The sequence below is a fragment of the Phytophthora sojae genome (genome assembly GCF_000149755.1).
Source record: "Phytophthora sojae unplaced genomic scaffold PHYSOscaffold_4, whole genome shotgun sequence".
Classification (NCBI taxonomy): domain Eukaryota; phylum Oomycota; class Peronosporomycetes; order Peronosporales; family Peronosporaceae; genus Phytophthora; species Phytophthora sojae.
Window position 1 is genome coordinate 1924226 of NW_009258118.1, and position 19182 is coordinate 1943407.

The window sequence follows — 19182 nt, forward strand, 5'->3', positions numbered from 1 at the left end:
TTCACGAGCCCTCTTGGAGAAGAAGGCGTAAGCAATCCATTGCCGCCATTCGTGAGTAGTTATTTCGTGATCAAATGTCATCTCATCATACGGCTCGAGCGGGAACATCAGCTGCATCACTAAATTGCTCGTTGTCTGGTTGACTACCATCGCCGACCCCATTGCGTGTAAGTCCACAGGGAGCAGCGTTGGATCGCAATCCAGAGACAACAAATCCAGTTGGTGTTGATCGGAATCGCACCCGAACCGATCAGGGTACGTGACTTCTCGAGAACGTCGAGTGCTGCCAAAGAGATGCGCCATGAGTTGACCAAACACCTTCCGCGACTCAAGTTCACTCCCAAAGTCTCGTAAATGCCTTTCAGCACAGAGAGACACTTCGGAGAAACAGAGGTTTCGCGTCATCATTTTGCCCATTTTCGTCACCATCGCCGGCCAAGTCATCACGTCTTCCAAGTCAGCAACCAAAGGCTTGAGCACGAACATGCATCTGAGCTGTTCCGACCGCACCTCTCGCGGTTCCACACTCTTCCACATGTCATGAATCGTCTTCTCTGCTCTCAAAATGTTTTTGAGATAGTGCGGTCCTCCGTCATAAACACATTGCACCGGGATTCGAATCTCCACGCCAGGGTTGTAAGACTTTAGCTTGGTATCAAAAGCTGCGATTTGTGCGAGCGTCTCGAGATACCCATCTACAGGCATCTCGTGGTGGTCGGTGCCACAGAATTGGACCAGATTCAGACCAAGATGGTCTTCTTCGTATGCCGTGCGTTCGTCTTGCTCGTGATCCAATACCAGATAATACTCAGCTGGAAGATCCCGTTCTACATGTAGTTTCGCACTCCCCTCCTTCCCCAAGCGCACGCCGCAGTGCTCCTTCAGCAGGTACTTCCAGGCCAGTTGGTCCACGTGAGCCACTGCTGCCAAGAGTGCCAGAGCCTCGCGGACCTGGCAGAATTTATCCTGGAAGTAGTCCTCGCCCGACCACTCCATGTCCAGCTCGAATTCCTCCCCGTCGGAATCTTCCGTGAACTGGCAGCGCATCGGAAGACTCACCTCCAGCCGGTACTTTTGCCCACACATCCCAGTCGCGCTCCAACGGCTTGAGCTTGATCTTCTTGTGCAGCACCTTACACCACGGCAGTATGAAGCTCCAGCGCTGCTCCATCTCGAAGAGAGCGGTCGCCATCGCGATCCGCCACAACGTTTGAACAATATTACTGATAATTGGATACAATTTGATTATCGCCTCGAAAAATATTTTTGATTTTATATTCAATCCATTTTAATTTGTTTCTTAACAAATACCAATAATAAGAATAATGGTATTATATACGGAATTATTATTGTCAAATAATATATTTCAAATACAGTGAGCATTCGAATTGTGAATTCGCCTGGAAAAGTGCAGCTACAGCAATAGATACATCTACAACAACTCCGCGTAGCGGCGGCACTCGGCTAGTACGTAACGAAAATCGTTGGCGGACATTATCGTGATGCTAATGATTGATAAGTTTTAGCATTGGGGTTAAATAGTGAGCAGTATGCTGTCAGCATTTATGGCAATATATGTCGGCAAATGATGCATCTGGTTCAACTCAGTGGCGAAATTCCCTCGCAAGGCCCCCGCCTCCCTCGATAGACAAAGATGGCGGCCCCTCCGAGCGCGTACACCCACGCCTACAAGGACGCCACCAACTTCTTCCTGGACTGGCTGCTGCGTGCACGTGGCCGCGGACATCACAGCCGCGTGCAGCTGCAGACTTACTGCGCCATCGTGGAGGAGATCGCGGCAGATCCGTCGGTTCTCACGCCAAAGCTGCTGCAAGAGCTGCCCAAGGCCCTCGCGGCCTGTCAGTGTGCCATCAACTCGTTCCTGATCCAGCAACTGGTGCTGCTGCACAATTCAATGGTGGCTTTGAAGACCGCAGGCGTGAAACCTTCCGGCCCTATGGATGTGTTCTTAATGATGATGGAGCCGTATTTCACCACGCGCGTCGTGACAGTCCCCGTAGTTTTCACGTGCATTTGCTGGATTAAATCGGTCGCTGCTCTCCAGGGGGACGGAGGGCTCGGTCGAAACGTGAGCCTTACGTTCAAGCATTCTGTGGAGCTTGCACAACGTATCGACACCAACTTGGAGAAACGAACGAGGCTCTCTACAAAAGCCAAGGAAATGCTGGAGCGCTGCTCCGGGGAGATAAAACAATTCAGACAACTCAAGCATTTGGCAAGCGCGAACCCGATATACGTGGGGCTTTCGATGCTCGAATACGACTTGAAGTATCTGTACGTGGCCAATGAAGTTATCCTGTCGTCGTCGACATTTTGCGCGCTCGGCCATCTGTACAACGCACTTGTGAAGGAGGGATATCTGGAGCGTATTCCTGTTTTGGACGATGTGCTGCAAGTGTTTTCACTCCGTCACGACATGCGACCCACGGTGCTTACCACCGGTCCTTCCTGTACAGCCGCAACATTCGACCTTCTACGCTGAGTGCGATTTATCGTGGGGAAACTCCGCCAGTTGGGAAAGTAGCACTAAAACAAGGGAAACAATTCCACTTGAGCGATGTGTCAAACATCTTCCGGCTGCTGATGCTGAAGGACAAGTCCGTTTTGAGTGGTGTGCCATGGATGGAGGTCCTGTATAATGCCGCGCACGCAGACTTGCTCCAAGGAGCTTTTCCAGACGCGTGTGCTATCGCGAGATGTGCTACGACTTTTCAATGATCTCACGGGTATGTTTGACGAGCTCTGTGCTGTTTTGAATCGACGCCAGTAGTGCGCCAAGATGGCAGTGTATCTGGATTTCGATGACTCGCGTCAGCACCGGCAAAATGCTGCTGTGGTGGTGTCAGTAATGGCGCTCGTGATGCCGCTTCTCGATGCTGTACAGCATGATGGATCAATCGACATGAGTGCGCTCTCTGGTGGGCTGGGTACTACGGTGACGAAGGACGTGGTTGTGACTAGGTGCAAGAAGGTGGCAAAGGTGATGAAACGCAGGTTTGGCACTCCAACTGTGGAGCAAACATACTTCACTTTCCTACCACGGCCGAATTTCGTCAGTCACGAGTACGGCACGAAATCGTTCAAGGAAGTTACGCGAAATGAAAAGCGTGCCTTCGTGTTGTTGGTGTTGATGCACATGATGAGAGAAAGTAAGGGGCCAACGCCAAGCAATCGCGAGCTCAGCTGCGAAGCAGATAAGTTAGATAGATACGCGTAGGTACTCGTCAACACCTGTTCGGCTTGAAGTCTGCCGCTCCCAGCACACAATCGACATGCGACGGCAGCACGCGTCCTTCACGGCGTTCTCGAGCTGTGGGCTGTTCTCGCCTCTTTACGCGCTCATCTTGATAGTTGTGAGCTGGTAGAAGTGGCTCTTGTACGCGCTCAGCAAGTTGATAGTCGCGAACTGGATCAGCAACCCCGGCTGCCCTTGCTGTTCGTAGCGAGCACCAATCCGTAGGGTGTCGTGCGGGTTTGGGCCATGGCAGATTCGCTGCTCCGTGCAGCAACTCCAAGTACCTCTGAAGGGCAGGCATAGCGGTATGTCGGAAGGTGTAGGTGATGTCACGGTCAATACACCAACCACAGCTCACGTGCTGGCGACCCACACACTGGACCAAGTAGCGCTGCTACTTGTGCGTCCGCTCGCGCTGAATCAGCACTTCAAATAACCTGCCGTACGCCTGGTGAGCTGGTCTCCCACTTGATGTCAAGTACACATTGGGGTCGTATGAGTCGTACTGGTAGTTAACGACCCTGTGTTGCCTGGTATACCGCGACCGTGAGGCAGCTTAAACGCCGCTGTGGCCGCAGTACTCGACGTCACGCACGGCCTAATAGCACGGACGGCACCGGAGATTAGCGTAGTAGAAGGTGTAGCACTTGGGGATGCCACACAGCTCGTGGTTCTTGGTCATGACCGATTCAAGGCTGTAGCAGCCGTCCAGGAAGTTGCACAGCTCTCCACGGAGTCGGTTGTCTCGGAAGTCCGACTCCTTAAGAAACTTGAGGCTAGCAATGCTATCGGCCACTCAGCCCTCCAGCGCGTTGTCGAAGAGTTAGAGATCCTCGAGGTCTTCAAGCTCGCCCAGCGTCTCTGCGATGGGGCCGCTGAGCTGGTTGCTCGACAGGTTAAGGAACTCGAGCACCTTGCAGCAGCCGAGCGACGGCGGGATGATGCCCGTTAGCTCGTTCTTCCTTAGCGACAGGAACACGATCACCTGCATGCGGCCAATATCCGTCGGGATTTTGCCCGTGAGGCAGTTGCCGCACACGCTGAGCTTCGTGAGCTGCGTGAGTTGACACAGCGCGTCGGGCAGCAGCGCCCCGCAGAGGTTGTGCTGCAACAGCAGCGTCCGCAGACTCTGGGGCTTGACCAGTTTCTTGGGGGTCGTCCCGGACAGCGAGTTCTGGTACACATTGAGCTCCTGCAGCTGCTCGCAGTCGCCGATCTGGCGCGGGATGGCGCCCGAGAGGTCGTTGCAGCTCAAGTCAAGGCGCTTGAGGTCGGCGAGCGTCCCCAGCTCGGCCGGGATCTCGCCGCGCAGCTGGTGCTTGGACAGGTCGAGCACGCGGAGTTGCGGCAGGCGCGCGAGGCTGGCAGCGGGCAGACACCCCCTCAACTCGTTGGCCGGCAGCTCGAGCGCCACGACGTGGCCATGGCCACTTCGACGCCGACCCACTGCTCCGGGTTGTGGTAGAGCTCCACGAGCGCGGCCACCTCGGTCGGCGGGATCTGTACCTGTAGCGCGAGGCCAAATTACAGCAATCCTCCGAATAGGGCACCGCTGGAGATGGTCGAAGATCGGGGTCGCAATAGCGAAACCAAGTCACATCTTTTGCAAGTAATTACGCCAAGTACCTAACAGTAAAGACGGTAAAAAACGTTAGAGTAAAAACGGAAAACACACACCAACGTTGGAAACGTTGGACGTTTTTACCTGCCCTTAGGGCATGCCTTCTGCTCTTTTTGCAAAGAAAAAAGATGGGATTCGACGGCAAACACCGCCCTTGTTACAGTATCTGCCTGCACTACCCACACTCGGTTTTAGGAAGTTTTTTTTGCAGTTTTTGCTGCATACCATGTCTTGTACATCCCGGTCAATACACTGTTTTCCCCCAACTTCGCCTGGATAGTGCTCGGAGTTTCCCCGAGCCTGTACATGATCCTCATGAGTCCCGCCCCGATGCCATCATACAGCTTCGTGGTTAAGATGGTTTTGAGCTTGCCAAGGTGATTCTTGAGGGTTGATGTAGAGACACCTCTCTCTCCATCGCCGTAGTCGTCAACGTCGGCATCGCCCTCCTTCTCGTCGAGCCGCAGATTTTTCTTCTTGTTGGCGTTGTAGGTAGCACTCAGCGCGAAAGCCGGCTCGGAATCGGTCGTAGCGGAGTTGGTTACCCGGGTCGAGTCTGCCCCGACGCTCGATAGCAGCGTGATCAGCGTCGCGAGGAAGATCCAGAGCAGCAGACGCATGGCAGTAGCTCGTCGGAGATGCTTTGGCGGAAGAAAGGAAATTGGAAAGTGATGCAAACCAACGTGTTCTGCGCGGTTACCTCGGACTGGATGAGCAGAACTCACTGAGTTGCATGGTTGTCTATGTGTCTCAATGCAGGTTAGGGTTACCAGCGGGAGGAGGGGGGGGGTGAAAGCGATTTCCAGGGTTTCACAAATTCGCCCCTACCGAACCTGGGGCCCCCTTAACTATTGGCAAGCCTGGGCTCATCGTAGAGCCAGCCTTGCCCTTTAGCTTTCTAACGAGCCCAACTTCACTTAATGATATTTCGTGCGGCCTTCAGGCCGTTCCGTTTACTAGAGCACTCGTGGAACTTTGGAGATTTGGCGTGGGTGACCTCCGTCCCCGCCCAGCTGCCAGACTGGGCCAAAGTATGGCCATGATAAAAACACGATTTGCATTGGGGTGTTTTTTTGCGGTATCAGCAGCAAGAGCCGGATTGGATATGATCATGTTTTGCTTGGATCGGTTTTGGGATCGGGCATTGTAGGGCTGACACGGCGCGACTGCCGCCCAGTGGTGACACGAGAAAACGTTAAAAACACACGTTCAGATCTGTGTTGCAATATCTCGTTGCGTAAGCCGCGAGTCGATGTGAAAGAGAAAGACACCACGGCGAAGGCTGTAGTCTACCTAAGTAATTAAGTATGCGTTGATATGATTCCCCCCTTCACAACTGAGCAGAGTTGCCGCGGTAAGAGACTTGCGAGAACTAAGTACCGTTGGGAGCCAACATACTAAACTAATATGAACCGAAAGCCTTGCGGCGCACACAATGTTTGCAGGTGGACATCCGTTACTCTATGAGTCGTCAATATACTACCATATCGCAATATTTACAATTGCATAACTGTAACCCGCTGTTTCGTAGCTCTTTTTCCAAGTAGTTCGCGAAGCTATTTGCTAACGATCAGGGCTAAGAAAGCCCAAATAACCACTGGTATTCTATCTGAAATAATTGCCTGGGCATCGTATTTTTTGCGCAATATGAAATAAATGCGTGCACCAGTACGAACAGTATTTGCTGTTATGAGCATACGCAAGTTGCTGCAACACGGTATAATATCATCCTCAACGAGATGTTTACACGAACTGCATTTTTTTGGTAAGATGTCTCTATTTCCAAACTACATTTATTCTGGGATAGCAGTAAAGCTGCTAGCGCAGCCCAAATCCGATGCTTGGGACAAAGCGGTGGCCCCAGCAACGGACCGAACACCGCAACTGGTGGCGCCGGCGCAACGTCTCAGAAGGCGTACCGCAAGCTCCGCTCGGAGTAAGGAAAGAGTAGGTCCATCAGGAGTCGCTCCGTGTTCTGGTCGGTTTGGCAAGGACGGCCTGCGTTTGGTGTCATTAGGTAATTGTCGATGCGTTTGAGTATGGTACACTACGAATAAACCGCAAACGGTATTTTGTTTGTTCACCTTCGGTCACTACATCTCCATCTCGTTGAGCTCATGCCAAGTGGCCGCTCAACTATCACCGTGGACTGCGTCAGTCAACAAGATATGTTTTTGTTTCCGCGCTGAAGACCGACCATCCTGCGTTGCGACTTCCAAAAAGCCTACACGTTTCCGAACACTTTGCTTCGATGTGGACTGAAGCCGTCCATGCCACCGATCAGCGTGTGGTAAGTGCGCGCTCGTCTAGATCGGGCCGGGAAATCAACTACTAGGTACTTACTTGACGTACTAGGTACTAACTTGACGACGACTATGTATGAATACTATACTTCAAAACCGAATCACAAGCGTGCATCTTACAGAGGTGACTCCTTTGCTTCTTTTTTATTGTGTGTCGTGCAAAGTCTGCTGGGTCGGCAAAATCGACATGTACCGACTTCATGTCGGGCCGAGAGACTGCCTGTAGCACTTCGTAGCTGGAGCGTTTTCAGATACAACAAGAGTGAGGTTATGAGGAAGCTAGACGGGAGTAAGGTTACGAGGAAGCTAGACTTGTATTTCTTTCGTTGCTACGCAGACAGAGACTAAAACTCGATAACATTGATACCGCTCACGGAAATACAAGCTTCGGTGAGTTGGGTTGGGTTGGGTTGGGTTGGGTTGGGTAGATGTACGAAGCCTCCCCACTCATTCCTGCGAGCGGAGCTTGCGGTTGGCGTTCGCAGTCGCTGACGCACTTGCTGTGGCACCGCCGCCGTTCGTGCTCGGGTAGCTGTTGTAAGCCGCGGGGGCAGCAGGCGCGCCATAACCGCCCACGCCCACGCCCACACCGGGGCCGTAGACACCAGGGCCGTAGACGCCGGGACCGTAGACTCCGGGGCCGTACACCCAGGCCAAGGGAATTGATGAAGGTGAAGATCTCACATCAGAATCTCTTACTCAACTCGAAAAGCCCAATCTCGCTCAACTCGAACGCGGCTCATTCCTGAGTTTGCAGGATCCGTGGACGAAGGACCTGTAGAGGAGGTTGGAGCGGTTGGTATTCCGCAAGGCTATCCTATTGCTACCTTGGCACTTTAATAGGACTGGGTACTTGGCTTCACATAACCTTGGTCTATTGAAGATAACCTATTTTATCTAAAGCTATTATGGATGCATGGAAACCAAATGACAATTTTATTTTAGGGAATGCACCATCTCCTGGGTCCGTTGAGCTTATACACTTTGTTCTATCGCGAAAAAGCTGGGTTATGTCGGCGGAAGGGCAGATGCAAAACAATAGTGGAGAAGCTTAGACCCTTGTATTTTGTTGAGCCGTCAAGACGACCAACGAATAAAGATTATTGCAGAATAACAGACAAGTTGTATAGTGCAAAAAGTATAACCACCAAGCACTACAATTTTATATAGTATTTTTGTAGGTAACACGCTACCTACGCGTACTATTTGTGGTATTACTATAGCTCCAAATTTGACTTAAAAATTGTATGGACGTGTCAGTACTATACTGTACTACTATACCTGCGTCAGTGAATCCAGGCAAACTGTCACAATCATTTCGTCAATTCTCAGTGAACATCACTGATTTATGGAAATTCCTCTTACTGTGTTGATCAGATCTGAACGTGTGTTTTTAACGTTTTCTGATGATCATATCCAATCCGGCTCTTGCTGCTGATACCGCAAAAAAACACCCCAATGCAAATCGTGTTTTTATCATGGCCATACTTTGGCCCAGTCTGGCAGCTGGGCGGGGACGGAGGTCACCCACGCCAAATCTCCAAAGTTCCACGAGTGCTCTAGTAAACGGAACGGCCTGAAGGCCGCACGAAATATCATTAAGTGAAGTTGGGCTCGTTAGAAAGCTAAAGGGCAAGGCTGGCTCTACGATGAGCCCAGGCTTGCCAATAGTTAAGGGGGCCCCAGGTTCGGTAGGGGCGAATTTGTGAAACCCTGGAAATCGCTTTCACCCCCCCCCTCCTCCCGCTGGTAACCCTAACCTGCATTGAGACACATAGATAACCATGCAACTCAGTGAGTTCTGCTGATGATGCCATCTTGGAGAGCGTCATGAGGTTCTTGTACAAGATGGGGGAGACTCCGATCAGTATCAGGACGAAGATGATGGGGAAAGACAAATTCTATGTCGGGATGTACAAGTCATGGTACGATGCCAAAACGAAGTCAGTGGGGCTTCACGCAAAAACTCCCTAAAAGGTGTGGGTAGTGCAGGCAGATACTGTAACAAGGGTGGTGTTTGACGTCGAATCCCATCTTTTTTCTTTGCAAAAAGAGCAGAAGGCATGCCCTAAGGGCAGTGAGGTATCTTGCTGCGAACGGAGACGAGAATCCCATCAGTTTAGCGTCATCCTCGACGAGGATTCCAGCGTTCTGAAATGCCGTGAGGCACTTAATGTCACTCGTAGTAAGTTTCGTTGCCATTTTGGATGGTAGTTGCACAGGGTGTGGAGCCTTGAGGAAACATTTGATCAGAAATTGTCGAGCCTTCGAACTGATCGGCGTGTCGTGGTCTCGGCCGAAGCACCTTGGCGCTCTCGTACGGCAGTTGTGTGACAACAAGTGCCTCATCAATCGAGATGCTGACGGTGAATAGTCATCGATTTCCACTTTGGCTGCGTTGATCGATATCCGCAGCGCGCTACCAAGCCCAACAGGCCTCACGAACCAGAAAATCGACAAATTGTTCTTTCTTGAATCGATCGGGCAAACCCATGCCTGGGAAATCCAAAAACTCTCTCGTTTCTTCGTCACTAAGCAAGAAATCACGTCTTCCAAACGTCACGAGAGTTCGAAACTCCTCGGGGCTCTCGACTCCAGATCTTCGCGTGGTCCCAGCAGAGATGATAAAGCGGACGTTGTCCGGCAGCCACGATGACATACATGCAGTTCAAGTGGGTGTACCGATGAGCAAACAGGATCAACAGCGAGGACTTTCCCGGGGCTGGAGGCGCTGATAAGAGGACGAATCGGTTGTTATCCGCCCACAAACTCGTGTACACTCTTTCCATAAGTTCTTCGCGCTCGAGGTGGGGCGAGTCCGTGCTCAGGCCGTGCAGGTAAATCTGGTTAACAAAGATCGGCGCGTTCAGCTCCACTTGCACAATTAGAGCTTCCTCCAGTTTTACTCCAAGGCCATCCAGTGGAGTTGCCAGCCGTAGAGGTTTCTTGTCTTCCTCCGGTACGCGAGGGTCGTAGATATTCACCTGACTTCGATTGACCCCACGCAACTCTTGCGAGCACTTGCGAAGGATCTTCTCTAGAAAGCCATTCACGACGCTAGCCCCATCCAACATGACGAACTCTGTCCGCCCATCGGGAAGCACGAACCACACCTATTGCGCCATCGAGGCAGTTTTCCAGCTTGTCAAAAGTACGGCACACTCACTTTCTATTTTTTCTAAGTATTTTTTCCTCGTTTTTGAAACATCACTTCAACATGAGAATCACAGTCGGTTGCACCATCTCGGCTCCTGATACCGATTCCTTATCTGATCCCTTCCTCCTCCATTTCGTCGGCTCGACTGTAGGTCGCACGAGCAATTCAAAAACGGCAAAGCGGTTGTCTAGGGTTCCTACATGGAACGCACGCAACGACACTACCCTCTTTCGTGCAGAAAGTTTTGGCCAATCGCATGGTGCAAATTGTTGTCCGACAAACTGTCTTACGTTTTGACGGACAAAATACAATGCAGCCACTGGTATACTAAAACCAAGATGTAGCCAAAATGCGTTGATTGCAAAACGCAAGACGCTTTGTCTTACGGTAGGCTCTCTGGGGCTAAATATCGTCTTACGAAAGAGCATGAATCACTCTTGATGAAAAGCAAGTCTAGCGCGCATGTCGTCGTTCCCTGCGTCCAAGTACTCGCGCTACAAGCGCGCCACCGCCTTCTTCCTGGACTGGCTGCTACGCGCGCGTGACCACGGACGTCACACAGGCAAGCGCGTGCAGCTGGAGACGCTCAGCGTCATCGTGAAGGACATTGCGGCGGATCCGTCGAGTCTCACGTCCAAACTACTGTAGGAGCTTCACAAGGCCCTCGCTGCGTGTCAATGCACTTCCTCGAGCTTCTGAGGAGCTGGCTCGACACTCTGAAGGGGATGGAGGTGCCAGGCCCCGGTAGAGCCGTTCGAGAGCTACTACGACATTCTACAGGTGGACGAGGACTACTTCCCTGACGAGGACACGGGCTTTGGGGCCTCTGGGGTCCCCAAGAGAGCCAAGGCGGACAGGAAGAGGCTGTTCGAGGAGGCGTTCGCTGAAGATCTGAAGCTGGAGCTGGTGTGCTACTTCTTGGAGCTGGAGGAGCTGGTGGAGGGGGTGTTTGACGTCTACGACCAAGTGAAGAAGCAGCAACACACGCTGGTGGAGGCCACAGTGGCGAAAGTGGCCATGAACACGGTTAGCTCAATGACGGCGCAGTTGCAGCTGAAATACCCAGCACTCAAGACGGCGGAAGATGTATTCACTCTACTCAGGGAGCAAATCCTCGAGAGGGTTCAGAAGCGTGTTTCCAATGCTGTCACTGCTGCGCGGCAGAAGTTTGAGGAGGGGACGCCTTTCACGCATGTTCCAGGCATGCTGCTGATTGACTTCGAGAACGTTTTGTGTACGTTGAAGACTTTTGCGGGCCTTTTCCCGAAGGAGGCAGACTGTTTCTACAGGGCTCTTTGGGGGAAAGTTATGGAGAAGACCGGACTCTTGAGTACGTGCTACCAGACCCCAGCTCTAGACTGGTCATCCTGATCGCGCAGCAGTTGCCGATGTTGTACAACGCGTATGTGGATAGGGTGAACCACACTGGATCTGGATTTGATCAGTTTGGATTGGTGAGCTCATTTATGAAGCTCACGGAGGACTATTTCAAGTCACGCAAGGCTTCAGTCGAGGCTGTCATGGCTTGCTTGCGTTTTTTGGATGAAGTCAGTCGTGCCGCTGCAAGGAAATGCTGATCTCGGCCGCAATGTGAGCCTTACGTTTAAGCACTCAACGCGAATAAAGGGGATTATGGAGGCTTGGCTTCAAAGACGACCGGAGGCGATTATGGAAATTTTTACAAGTTTTAGCGGCATCCAGTCGAGGTCAGCAGGTTGCGCGCTTAAAACCTCTAGTGGCTGGGTTCTTCGAACTGGATAACGACTTCCAGTTTTTGCGCATCGCGCACGACCTGGTGGTGTCGACGACGGCCTTTCGTGCGTTTGGCCACGTGTACAATGCGCTTGTGAACGAAGGATATCTCGATCATATCACGTTTTTCGACGACGAATTGAGGATTTACGAGCACATGATATTCACTCCTTCTCAAGCTACGGCGGTGCGTGGCACTTATCTGATTAGTACGGGGTTTAGTACGACTGGAGTCCGTGGAGTATACCAAGGTACACTTTCAGCTGGAAGTGAATCGTATCGAGACCGGAAGAAACCTAACATGGAGGATTTGTCCCAGATATATCGCTTGCTTCATCATCATGACGCTACTGTTCTGAAAGGCGCATCACCGAAGGATCTGCTGGAGAAAGCTGCCGATATTTGTATTTGAGACGCCCGTTCTCTCTCGGGACATGGTGACGCTCAACGACGACCTTGCTGATGTACTCTGTGAAATGTTCGACGTGTTGAGCGAAGGGTGCCTCGATCTACTTCCTGAGGCGGTCCCTGGGGAGTCTCGGAATGATCGCCTCGATCGCGCGTTGGAGAATTTGATGCCTGTCTTGGCACAGTTGGATTCCTCGCAGCAAAATGGTAGTACCATGGACCCCAGTATGATTCCGGCGGAAGCTCGAAACGAGAATATGGGAAGCGAGCGTCTCCATGAAGGATGCAGACAGATTTCAGCCATAGTCAAAGCCAAATTTGCGTCGTCATCAGGCTTCTGCGAGGATAAATACTTGACTTACCCCATCCAGGCGGACTTTGTCCGACAAGAGTATGGGTCGGCGTCTTTGAAGGGGTATACGGAGGCGGAAAACCATGAGGAGGTGTTTCACGAGCTGATGAACTTGCTGCAAACAAGCAATGGTCCACTCCGTGAAAGAAAGTTGGAGCACCTGAAAGACGAAATCAAGAAAGATCCTGACCTGCTGGCCATGGTGTCCCTCCGTAAAGAATCGGACGAAATTGACGTCAATGCGGTTGAATATCCCGACGACGATCTCTGTGCACTGTTCCACCAAGCCGCAGCCGGCCCTAGTCACGATTTGCACCTCGTCGAGTGGATGATTCAAATGGGGGCGCTAGGTAGTCAGCCACTACATTGTCGGAAGAAGTCTAGACAGCGGAACGTGAAGTGCGACGGGGTGGTTCTCTCGAATACAATGGCTGTACACAGTGCCGCAATTGCAGGTCACGATGACATTGTGTGCACGATTGTGGGTGCAGACAACATGCTGGACCTGGACACGCCAACCTTTTACGTTGGCGAAACACTTGCACATTTGGCTGTCAAACATGGCCATCGGGATGTGTACGATCTGGTCGTTTCGGTAGGGGCCGATCTATCTCTTCGCGATAGCAACGGGAAGCGTGTATGTGATGTAACTACGGATCAGCAGTGGAGGGGCAAAATTGTGTCCAGTATTCTGCAAAGGAAGACGGTTCGAGGATCTATGAGGAGCATGGCCCTTTTGACGTTGGTTAGGGCAAAAATTGGTTTTTGTCCAATGATAGCACACTTGATTAGAAAAACCTCGTTGATTTTGAAGCGAGATATCTCGCTTACCTGACCTTTCCACAAGCTGTAATTGGTTCACCAAGCTAACATTGGCAATAGCAACTCATCCTGAAATTGCGATGAATTATCGCTAATTTTTGATAGAATTACGAAAAAAACTACGAAGGACTAAAATTGCTGGCAGAAAAGGCGTTGTGCCTCCTTCAGTTCTCACAGATAATGGGCAGCAAAAATCAGGCGTTAGCGCCTGCCTTTAAGCTTCATGATAAGGTCTCACATGGCCAAAAAGCTTAAGTAGAAGCGAAGATAGAGCACAATTTCGAAATCATCATACTTTCGTGGGACAGAGAAGTATTTCTTTTGTCGATTGAACCCCTTGGAAATCTCATCCGGTATGTTCCTGAGCACGGCATATCTGTCTCAACTGACTTTGTTGCCACTGGGCTTTACTTCGCTGATGACTCAACGCTCCTATCGTGTTCACTAGCTGGATTATCTCTCCAAGCGGAAATTGTGCAGCAATATTGTGCTGGGTCAGGTGCCCGTTTGAATCTTGACAAGTCGCAGCTTTTGGCTTTCCATGGAGCTCGAGTGTCGGCTCCTACGTCTCTAGTCGGTGTTGCTACATCCGAGTCTGTCAAGTACCTAGGCATTCCTATTGGCCACCATGTGACCGATGAGGTTGTCTGTGCCTCGCTCGAAGCCCGGGTTGGTACGAGACTGGCCCGGTGGGGCCCACGAGAGCGTACGCATCGTGGCAGACTGCTAATTCTTCAAGCTATGGTTCTCTCTGGCATTTCACCCTGCACTTTTCGCTACCCGATGCTACGGTTAAGCGTCTCCAATCGCTGCCAGAGGAGTACTTATTGACCAGGCGAGGGGATCCATCCCGTCATTTTGTGAAGCTGGCCAAGCCTTCGATTTGCTACCACTCTTTTCGTAACGGAGGGCTTCAGATTCCTCACCTCGCCACTATTTTCCGTGTGCAGCGGCTAAGGTTGCCACAGCAACACGTGACAATGCCCGACAATGAACCCTGGCGAGCCGCTATCACCGCACGGGGTCTGACATTTCAGGCGGCTCCACGGAGCATCCATTCGGCTTTGTCACCTGTCCGTATAATGTTCGATCGGCGTGGGTCCGAGTTGATCTCCTCTCTACATGGTGGAAACGTACGTGGAAAGCGTGGTCTACAGTTGCGTGGTTTCAACGAGGTGATCTCGTTGACCCTGTTCACTTTCAAGCATCTTTGCTGCGTTCGTAGATTTGGCACTCAACACGCCCCCTTCTGCATGGTGGGGAGGCTCCCGCCACGCTTCTAGGCAAGGCGGGGGAGACGCGGAAATTTCGCATGCAATTTGCTGCTGAGACCGGATGTCGTTGTCTGCACGATTTCATGAACGCTGGGTGGCCTGAGGCTCCAGCTTTTCTGTCACGATTTATGCTGGTGGTCTCGAGTCTATCATTACTATATCGTATTCGGCACCTGATGAACCTTTACGTGGATCTGAGTAGTGGCAATGTTACGAGATCTGGTGGCCTTTATGAAGGTCCCTGCATTCTAACACCATCACTTCCTCTGGTTGGAGTTCGTCGTCTGCAGCAAGTTATTCTCTTTCCAAGGCTACAGAAGACCGATGTGTGGCGGCTAATTGGGTCCCCCCAATTTGCTTTCTGCGATCACCCACTCGCACACCAAGTTTCCGGTACCAATGCTTCGAAGCTGGCCGCGACAATTGCGGCGACTAAACTTCTTCGCAGTCTTGCCCTTCCCGTTTACTCCGATCTGCAGTTCCGCCTCAGCTGGATGTTGCTCCCCACAAGATCTCGTTTCTATTTCTTACGGATACCCGGCTCCAGTGATCTTGCTTGTGGGTATCCCAACTGTGTCGAGGTGGAGACAGCACATCATCTCTTCCTAGACTGTTCTCGCGCAGCAGTGCTTTGGGCCGTCGTTATGCGGGACTGAACCAACTTTGTCGATGGTTCTGTCACCTCGGCCATGATCTGAACACTGGAGGAGCCCCACTGGGCACCTGGTAGGTATCGAGCGCGGAGCAACTGTCACTACTCTGGACGATCACGCGTTGCATCGTCATTCACGTGATTTGTACAGCCCGGAATAAACACCAGTTCGAGGATAGGCCTCCCCTTGACCCAGCCACGACGATCTATCGAGTTTACTCTGTCTTTGGCGCTCATTTTCGAGCTCTTTTGCGGTCGTCCGACCAACCAACACGAGCAAGACTTCGCCGATGCCTCCGACAGTTCCCTACTTCATCCTGCTTGGGTCGCTTCATTGCAACCCACCCACGGTTATTCAATCTCCGGTTGTCTGCCCTCTATACCAACGCCTCGGGGCGCCTACGGGCTCCACCGTTGTAGTCTACGACGCCAGTATTTTACATTTGTGTATGATAGCTAGTGTACAATTCTGCATATTGAGAAGTCCAGATAACCAACAACACGGTTAATCGTTAACCCCCCCCCCCCCCGTTATTTCTTTACATCATATACACGCAAGAATCAATTATACAATCAATCCCAACAAACGCGAATCGTTATCGTACGAATTCATGCAGCCACGGGGTCGCAATAGGCCCCACGCACCGAAATATCAAATTCACCAACTTGCACAGTGCTTATGGAAGCCTTCGATTCGTCGTCATTAAACTGGATTTCAACACCATTAGCCACCTCCATGACAATCTCACGAACTTTCTTCACCTCCAGTTTGTTGGCGCCGCCGTACAGAACTCGTCTGCCTTTTCCGCCAAGACATACCACGCCACTCAGTTCCGGAATGCCCTCTACCGCTGACTTGAGCTCATCAAACTGTTCGTTCGTCGTCTCCCTCTAGGTGCCAAGTCGAAGTAGACTGGGTGCCCAACCAGCCCGTCAAGTCCTCGCAGAAGCTTAGCGCTCCCCAGAGCGGCCTCCAAGTACCATTCCAACGCCCGCAACGCTCTGGGGCTCGACGCACACTCCATACCCACACTATCGCGCGCTGCAGAGTACATTTGGACGAGCGCTCGAAACGTCGACGGATCTCGTTTGTCGAAGGGCGTTTTCAGCAGCCGCTTCTCCAACACATCTACACCTTTTCTCGGTCTACCTGAGCTAATTAGACAAGCAAAGGTGGCATGTTTTAGTTTGGGGTGCACAAGAAGCCCAAATTAGGAAACGGAAATCTGAAATTGACAAACAAAGCTGCCTAACCTTCATTCAATGTGAAGTGGTACATTGTACCAAAAACACTACTCGCCGTACTTCATGTCCTTCATGCGAATCGCCGCGACGACAAACTTCGCTGCGTGAAGCTCCATCCTCTGCACCATCGCCTGCGTGATGCGCGGTATGCTCACATGCACAGCACGCTCGAGCAGCTGCATGCGAGCTTCGGTCTTTGAGATGCGTGGGCCGGAGCTTGTAGGCTGCGTTCGGGGGCGGTTCATCTCGTCGCGCATCAGCGCCAGGTACTGCTTGATGTGCCCCTTGAGAGCGCTGAAGCAGTTTTCAATTGGATTGCACATCGGGCTGTAAGGCCCGAGGCGCAGTAGGACGAGGTCGTCATGAGCAGGCACCAGCGCGTTCGTCTGGGAATGCGCTGGGGCGTTGTCGAAGACGACAACGATCTTCTTGTCGGCGAACTCGTTCTTGTAGACATCTGCCTCCTTGATCTCAGTGTACAGTGCCTCCACGAACGCAGCGTTCGTGTCCACTTTGATGCTGCCACGGTGCGTACGGTACGCAACCACGCCAAACGCAGAGGACACTGCACACTGGATCTGCAGGTTACCTCCTTTCGAAGGCGGCAGCTTCTCGACAGCCCGCTTCCCCTCTTAGCACGTCCGCGCGTGCGCTTCGTGTACAAACTGAAATTTGTTTCGTCGAAATAGAGAACGAGGTCGGCATCATCGTTGTGGCGGACAAGAGCTTCGGCAAAAGCCTTCCTCTTCCCCTTGTTCACCTCACCATTGCACGTGGTGGGCTCGAAACGAGTCTGTCGTACAATAAAAATAGTACGTGTGATTAGAACCATAACGTTAAAATATACTCATGAGCTCACACATTTGACCTGCTTGACCGTAAAGAACATGCCCACGAGGTGGCGCGAAATCGTGGCCTCAGAGAGAAGCACGTTAAACTCGCTCATGACCATGGTGCGTAGCGTGCTGAGCGTGTATGTGCAGCACTCGTCCAGCCACAGCTCCAAAGCCGCCTTGATCTCGGGCGTGACCTTGGTGGCCCGCGCACCCCCGCGCGGGAGGTCTTCGACGCGTCCAGTGCGCACAAGGCGCTCCGCCGTGGTCCCGGGGAAGCCATTGTGACTGGCTACAGCACGCCAGTCACCACCTGAGCTGTGCGCGTCGAGGACGCGGCGACGCTCTTCAGGCGTGTGGGGCTTGGGGCTGGGCTTGGGGGAGGCGTGCGGGGACATCTGTGGGGCTGGAGGAAGATCGAAGAATGAAAACTGAAGCAGCCCCGCTGCGCCAGCCTCCACGAAGCGCAGCTCGTTTGGCTGCGCTGATTCTTCATCTGGCATCGCTGTCGGTGAGGCAACACCTGCACTCCCGTTCGCTTCACCTCTCTTCTTCGCTTTAGCTTTTTGTTTGCTGTTTGAGGAACCCGAACGCTGAAGCGCTTCTTCGCGCTGCGGAGAAACTGATTTTCGGAGCTCCTGCATTAAAAGACCAATGACATTTGTTATGTGGTACACAAAAAACCTAACCATACTTTCGTGGGACAGAGAAATACTAGCGATGAGAGAGGGTCGCCCTGTTTGACCCCTCGTGTCGGGAAAAGTATCTCCTGCAGTGGTCCATTCACCGAGAGCACTGCCTGAACGTCGGAATGCAGGAGCTGGATCCAGCGGCGAAACCCTGTTCCACATCCCACCCGCTCAAGCACCCGAAACAACTAATCCCAGTTCACTCTATCGTAGGCCTTGGCGAAGTCGAGACAGAGGGCAAAGCCCTGGTCACCGCGACGGCGTATCAGACGCTGTAAATCTTGAATATAACGAACATGATGATGCAGAGATCGCCCCCTTTTTGCTCCGTGTGAATCAAGGCTGGCAGGAAACGTTGAAGCCGACATGCGAGCGTCTTAGAAAGGATCTTGACGTCGACTTGCATGAGCGATATTGGTCGGTAATTTACCGGATCCCGTCGATCACCTTTTTTGTAAAGCAAAGAAACACACGACTTTCGTTGCGATGAAAGCAGGCGTCCGTGCTCCAGCTCGCTCGCAAAACCACTGCCAGAACCTTCCAAAAAGCGTCAGGGGTAAGCATATAGAGGGCGGACCCGAGTCCGCCCAGACCTGGGGCAGACTCACGTCTGAGATGTTTAATCGTTGCCGCCAGTTCGTCTGCGGTAATAGGTTCATCTAAAGCTGCTGCTTGTGCTGCGCCGAGACGACGCACGATGGAATCAAGGAGAAGAACACTTCACCAATGTCTACCTGGTCCCTAGACTCGGCTCCATTAGGTAGTACCACAGCCGGAATAGCCGTCGAACGCAGAACAGAATCAGGAGGCCGAAAAAG

General features: G+C 52.1%; 6 protein-coding genes across 6 annotated transcripts; 3 read left to right on the forward strand and 3 right to left on the reverse strand.

The window, feature by feature from the left end:
* Positions 1 to 85: 85 nt before the first annotated feature.
* PHYSODRAFT_300253 (hypothetical protein) lies at positions 86 to 1192 on the reverse strand (the record flags this gene model as incomplete). Its single annotated transcript, XM_009527827.1, has 3 exons — positions 86 to 143; positions 242 to 1025; positions 1060 to 1192. The coding sequence occupies 3 exons, from the start codon at positions 1190 to 1192 to the stop codon at positions 86 to 88; spliced, it is 975 nt and encodes a 324-aa protein (XP_009526122.1).
* A 786-nt stretch (positions 1193 to 1978) lies between these two features.
* Positions 1979 to 2338, forward strand: PHYSODRAFT_457593 (hypothetical protein; the record flags this gene model as incomplete). The annotated part of the gene is made up of 1 exon (XM_009527828.1): positions 1979 to 2338. A coding segment is annotated over one exon (360 nt), but the record flags the coding sequence as incomplete, so codon positions are not given.
* Positions 2339 to 2800: 462 nt separating this feature from the next.
* On the forward strand, positions 2801 to 3238 carry PHYSODRAFT_300254 (hypothetical protein; the record flags this gene model as incomplete). Its single annotated transcript, XM_009527829.1, has 1 exon — positions 2801 to 3238. The coding sequence occupies one exon, from the start codon at positions 2801 to 2803 to the stop codon at positions 3236 to 3238; it is 438 nt and encodes a 145-aa protein (XP_009526124.1).
* Positions 3239 to 5068: 1830 nt separating this feature from the next.
* Positions 5069 to 5497, reverse strand: PHYSODRAFT_285870 (hypothetical protein; the record flags this gene model as incomplete). Its single annotated transcript, XM_009527830.1, has 1 exon — positions 5069 to 5497. The coding sequence occupies one exon, from the start codon at positions 5495 to 5497 to the stop codon at positions 5069 to 5071; it is 429 nt and encodes a 142-aa protein (XP_009526125.1).
* A 2130-nt stretch (positions 5498 to 7627) lies between these two features.
* Positions 7628 to 10254, reverse strand: PHYSODRAFT_331089 (hypothetical protein; the record flags this gene model as incomplete). Its single annotated transcript, XM_009527831.1, has 2 exons — positions 7628 to 7812; positions 9774 to 10254. 2 exons carry the CDS (start codon positions 10252 to 10254, stop codon positions 7628 to 7630), a joined length of 666 nt encoding a protein of 221 aa, XP_009526126.1.
* A 545-nt stretch (positions 10255 to 10799) lies between these two features.
* PHYSODRAFT_331090 (hypothetical protein) lies at positions 10800 to 13499 on the forward strand (the record flags this gene model as incomplete). Its single annotated transcript, XM_009527832.1, has 7 exons — positions 10800 to 10981; positions 11060 to 11564; positions 11627 to 11845; positions 12109 to 12276; positions 12503 to 13199; positions 13305 to 13375; positions 13449 to 13499. 7 exons carry the CDS (start codon positions 10800 to 10802, stop codon positions 13497 to 13499), a joined length of 1893 nt encoding a protein of 630 aa, XP_009526127.1.
* Positions 13500 to 19182: the final 5683 nt, after the last annotated feature.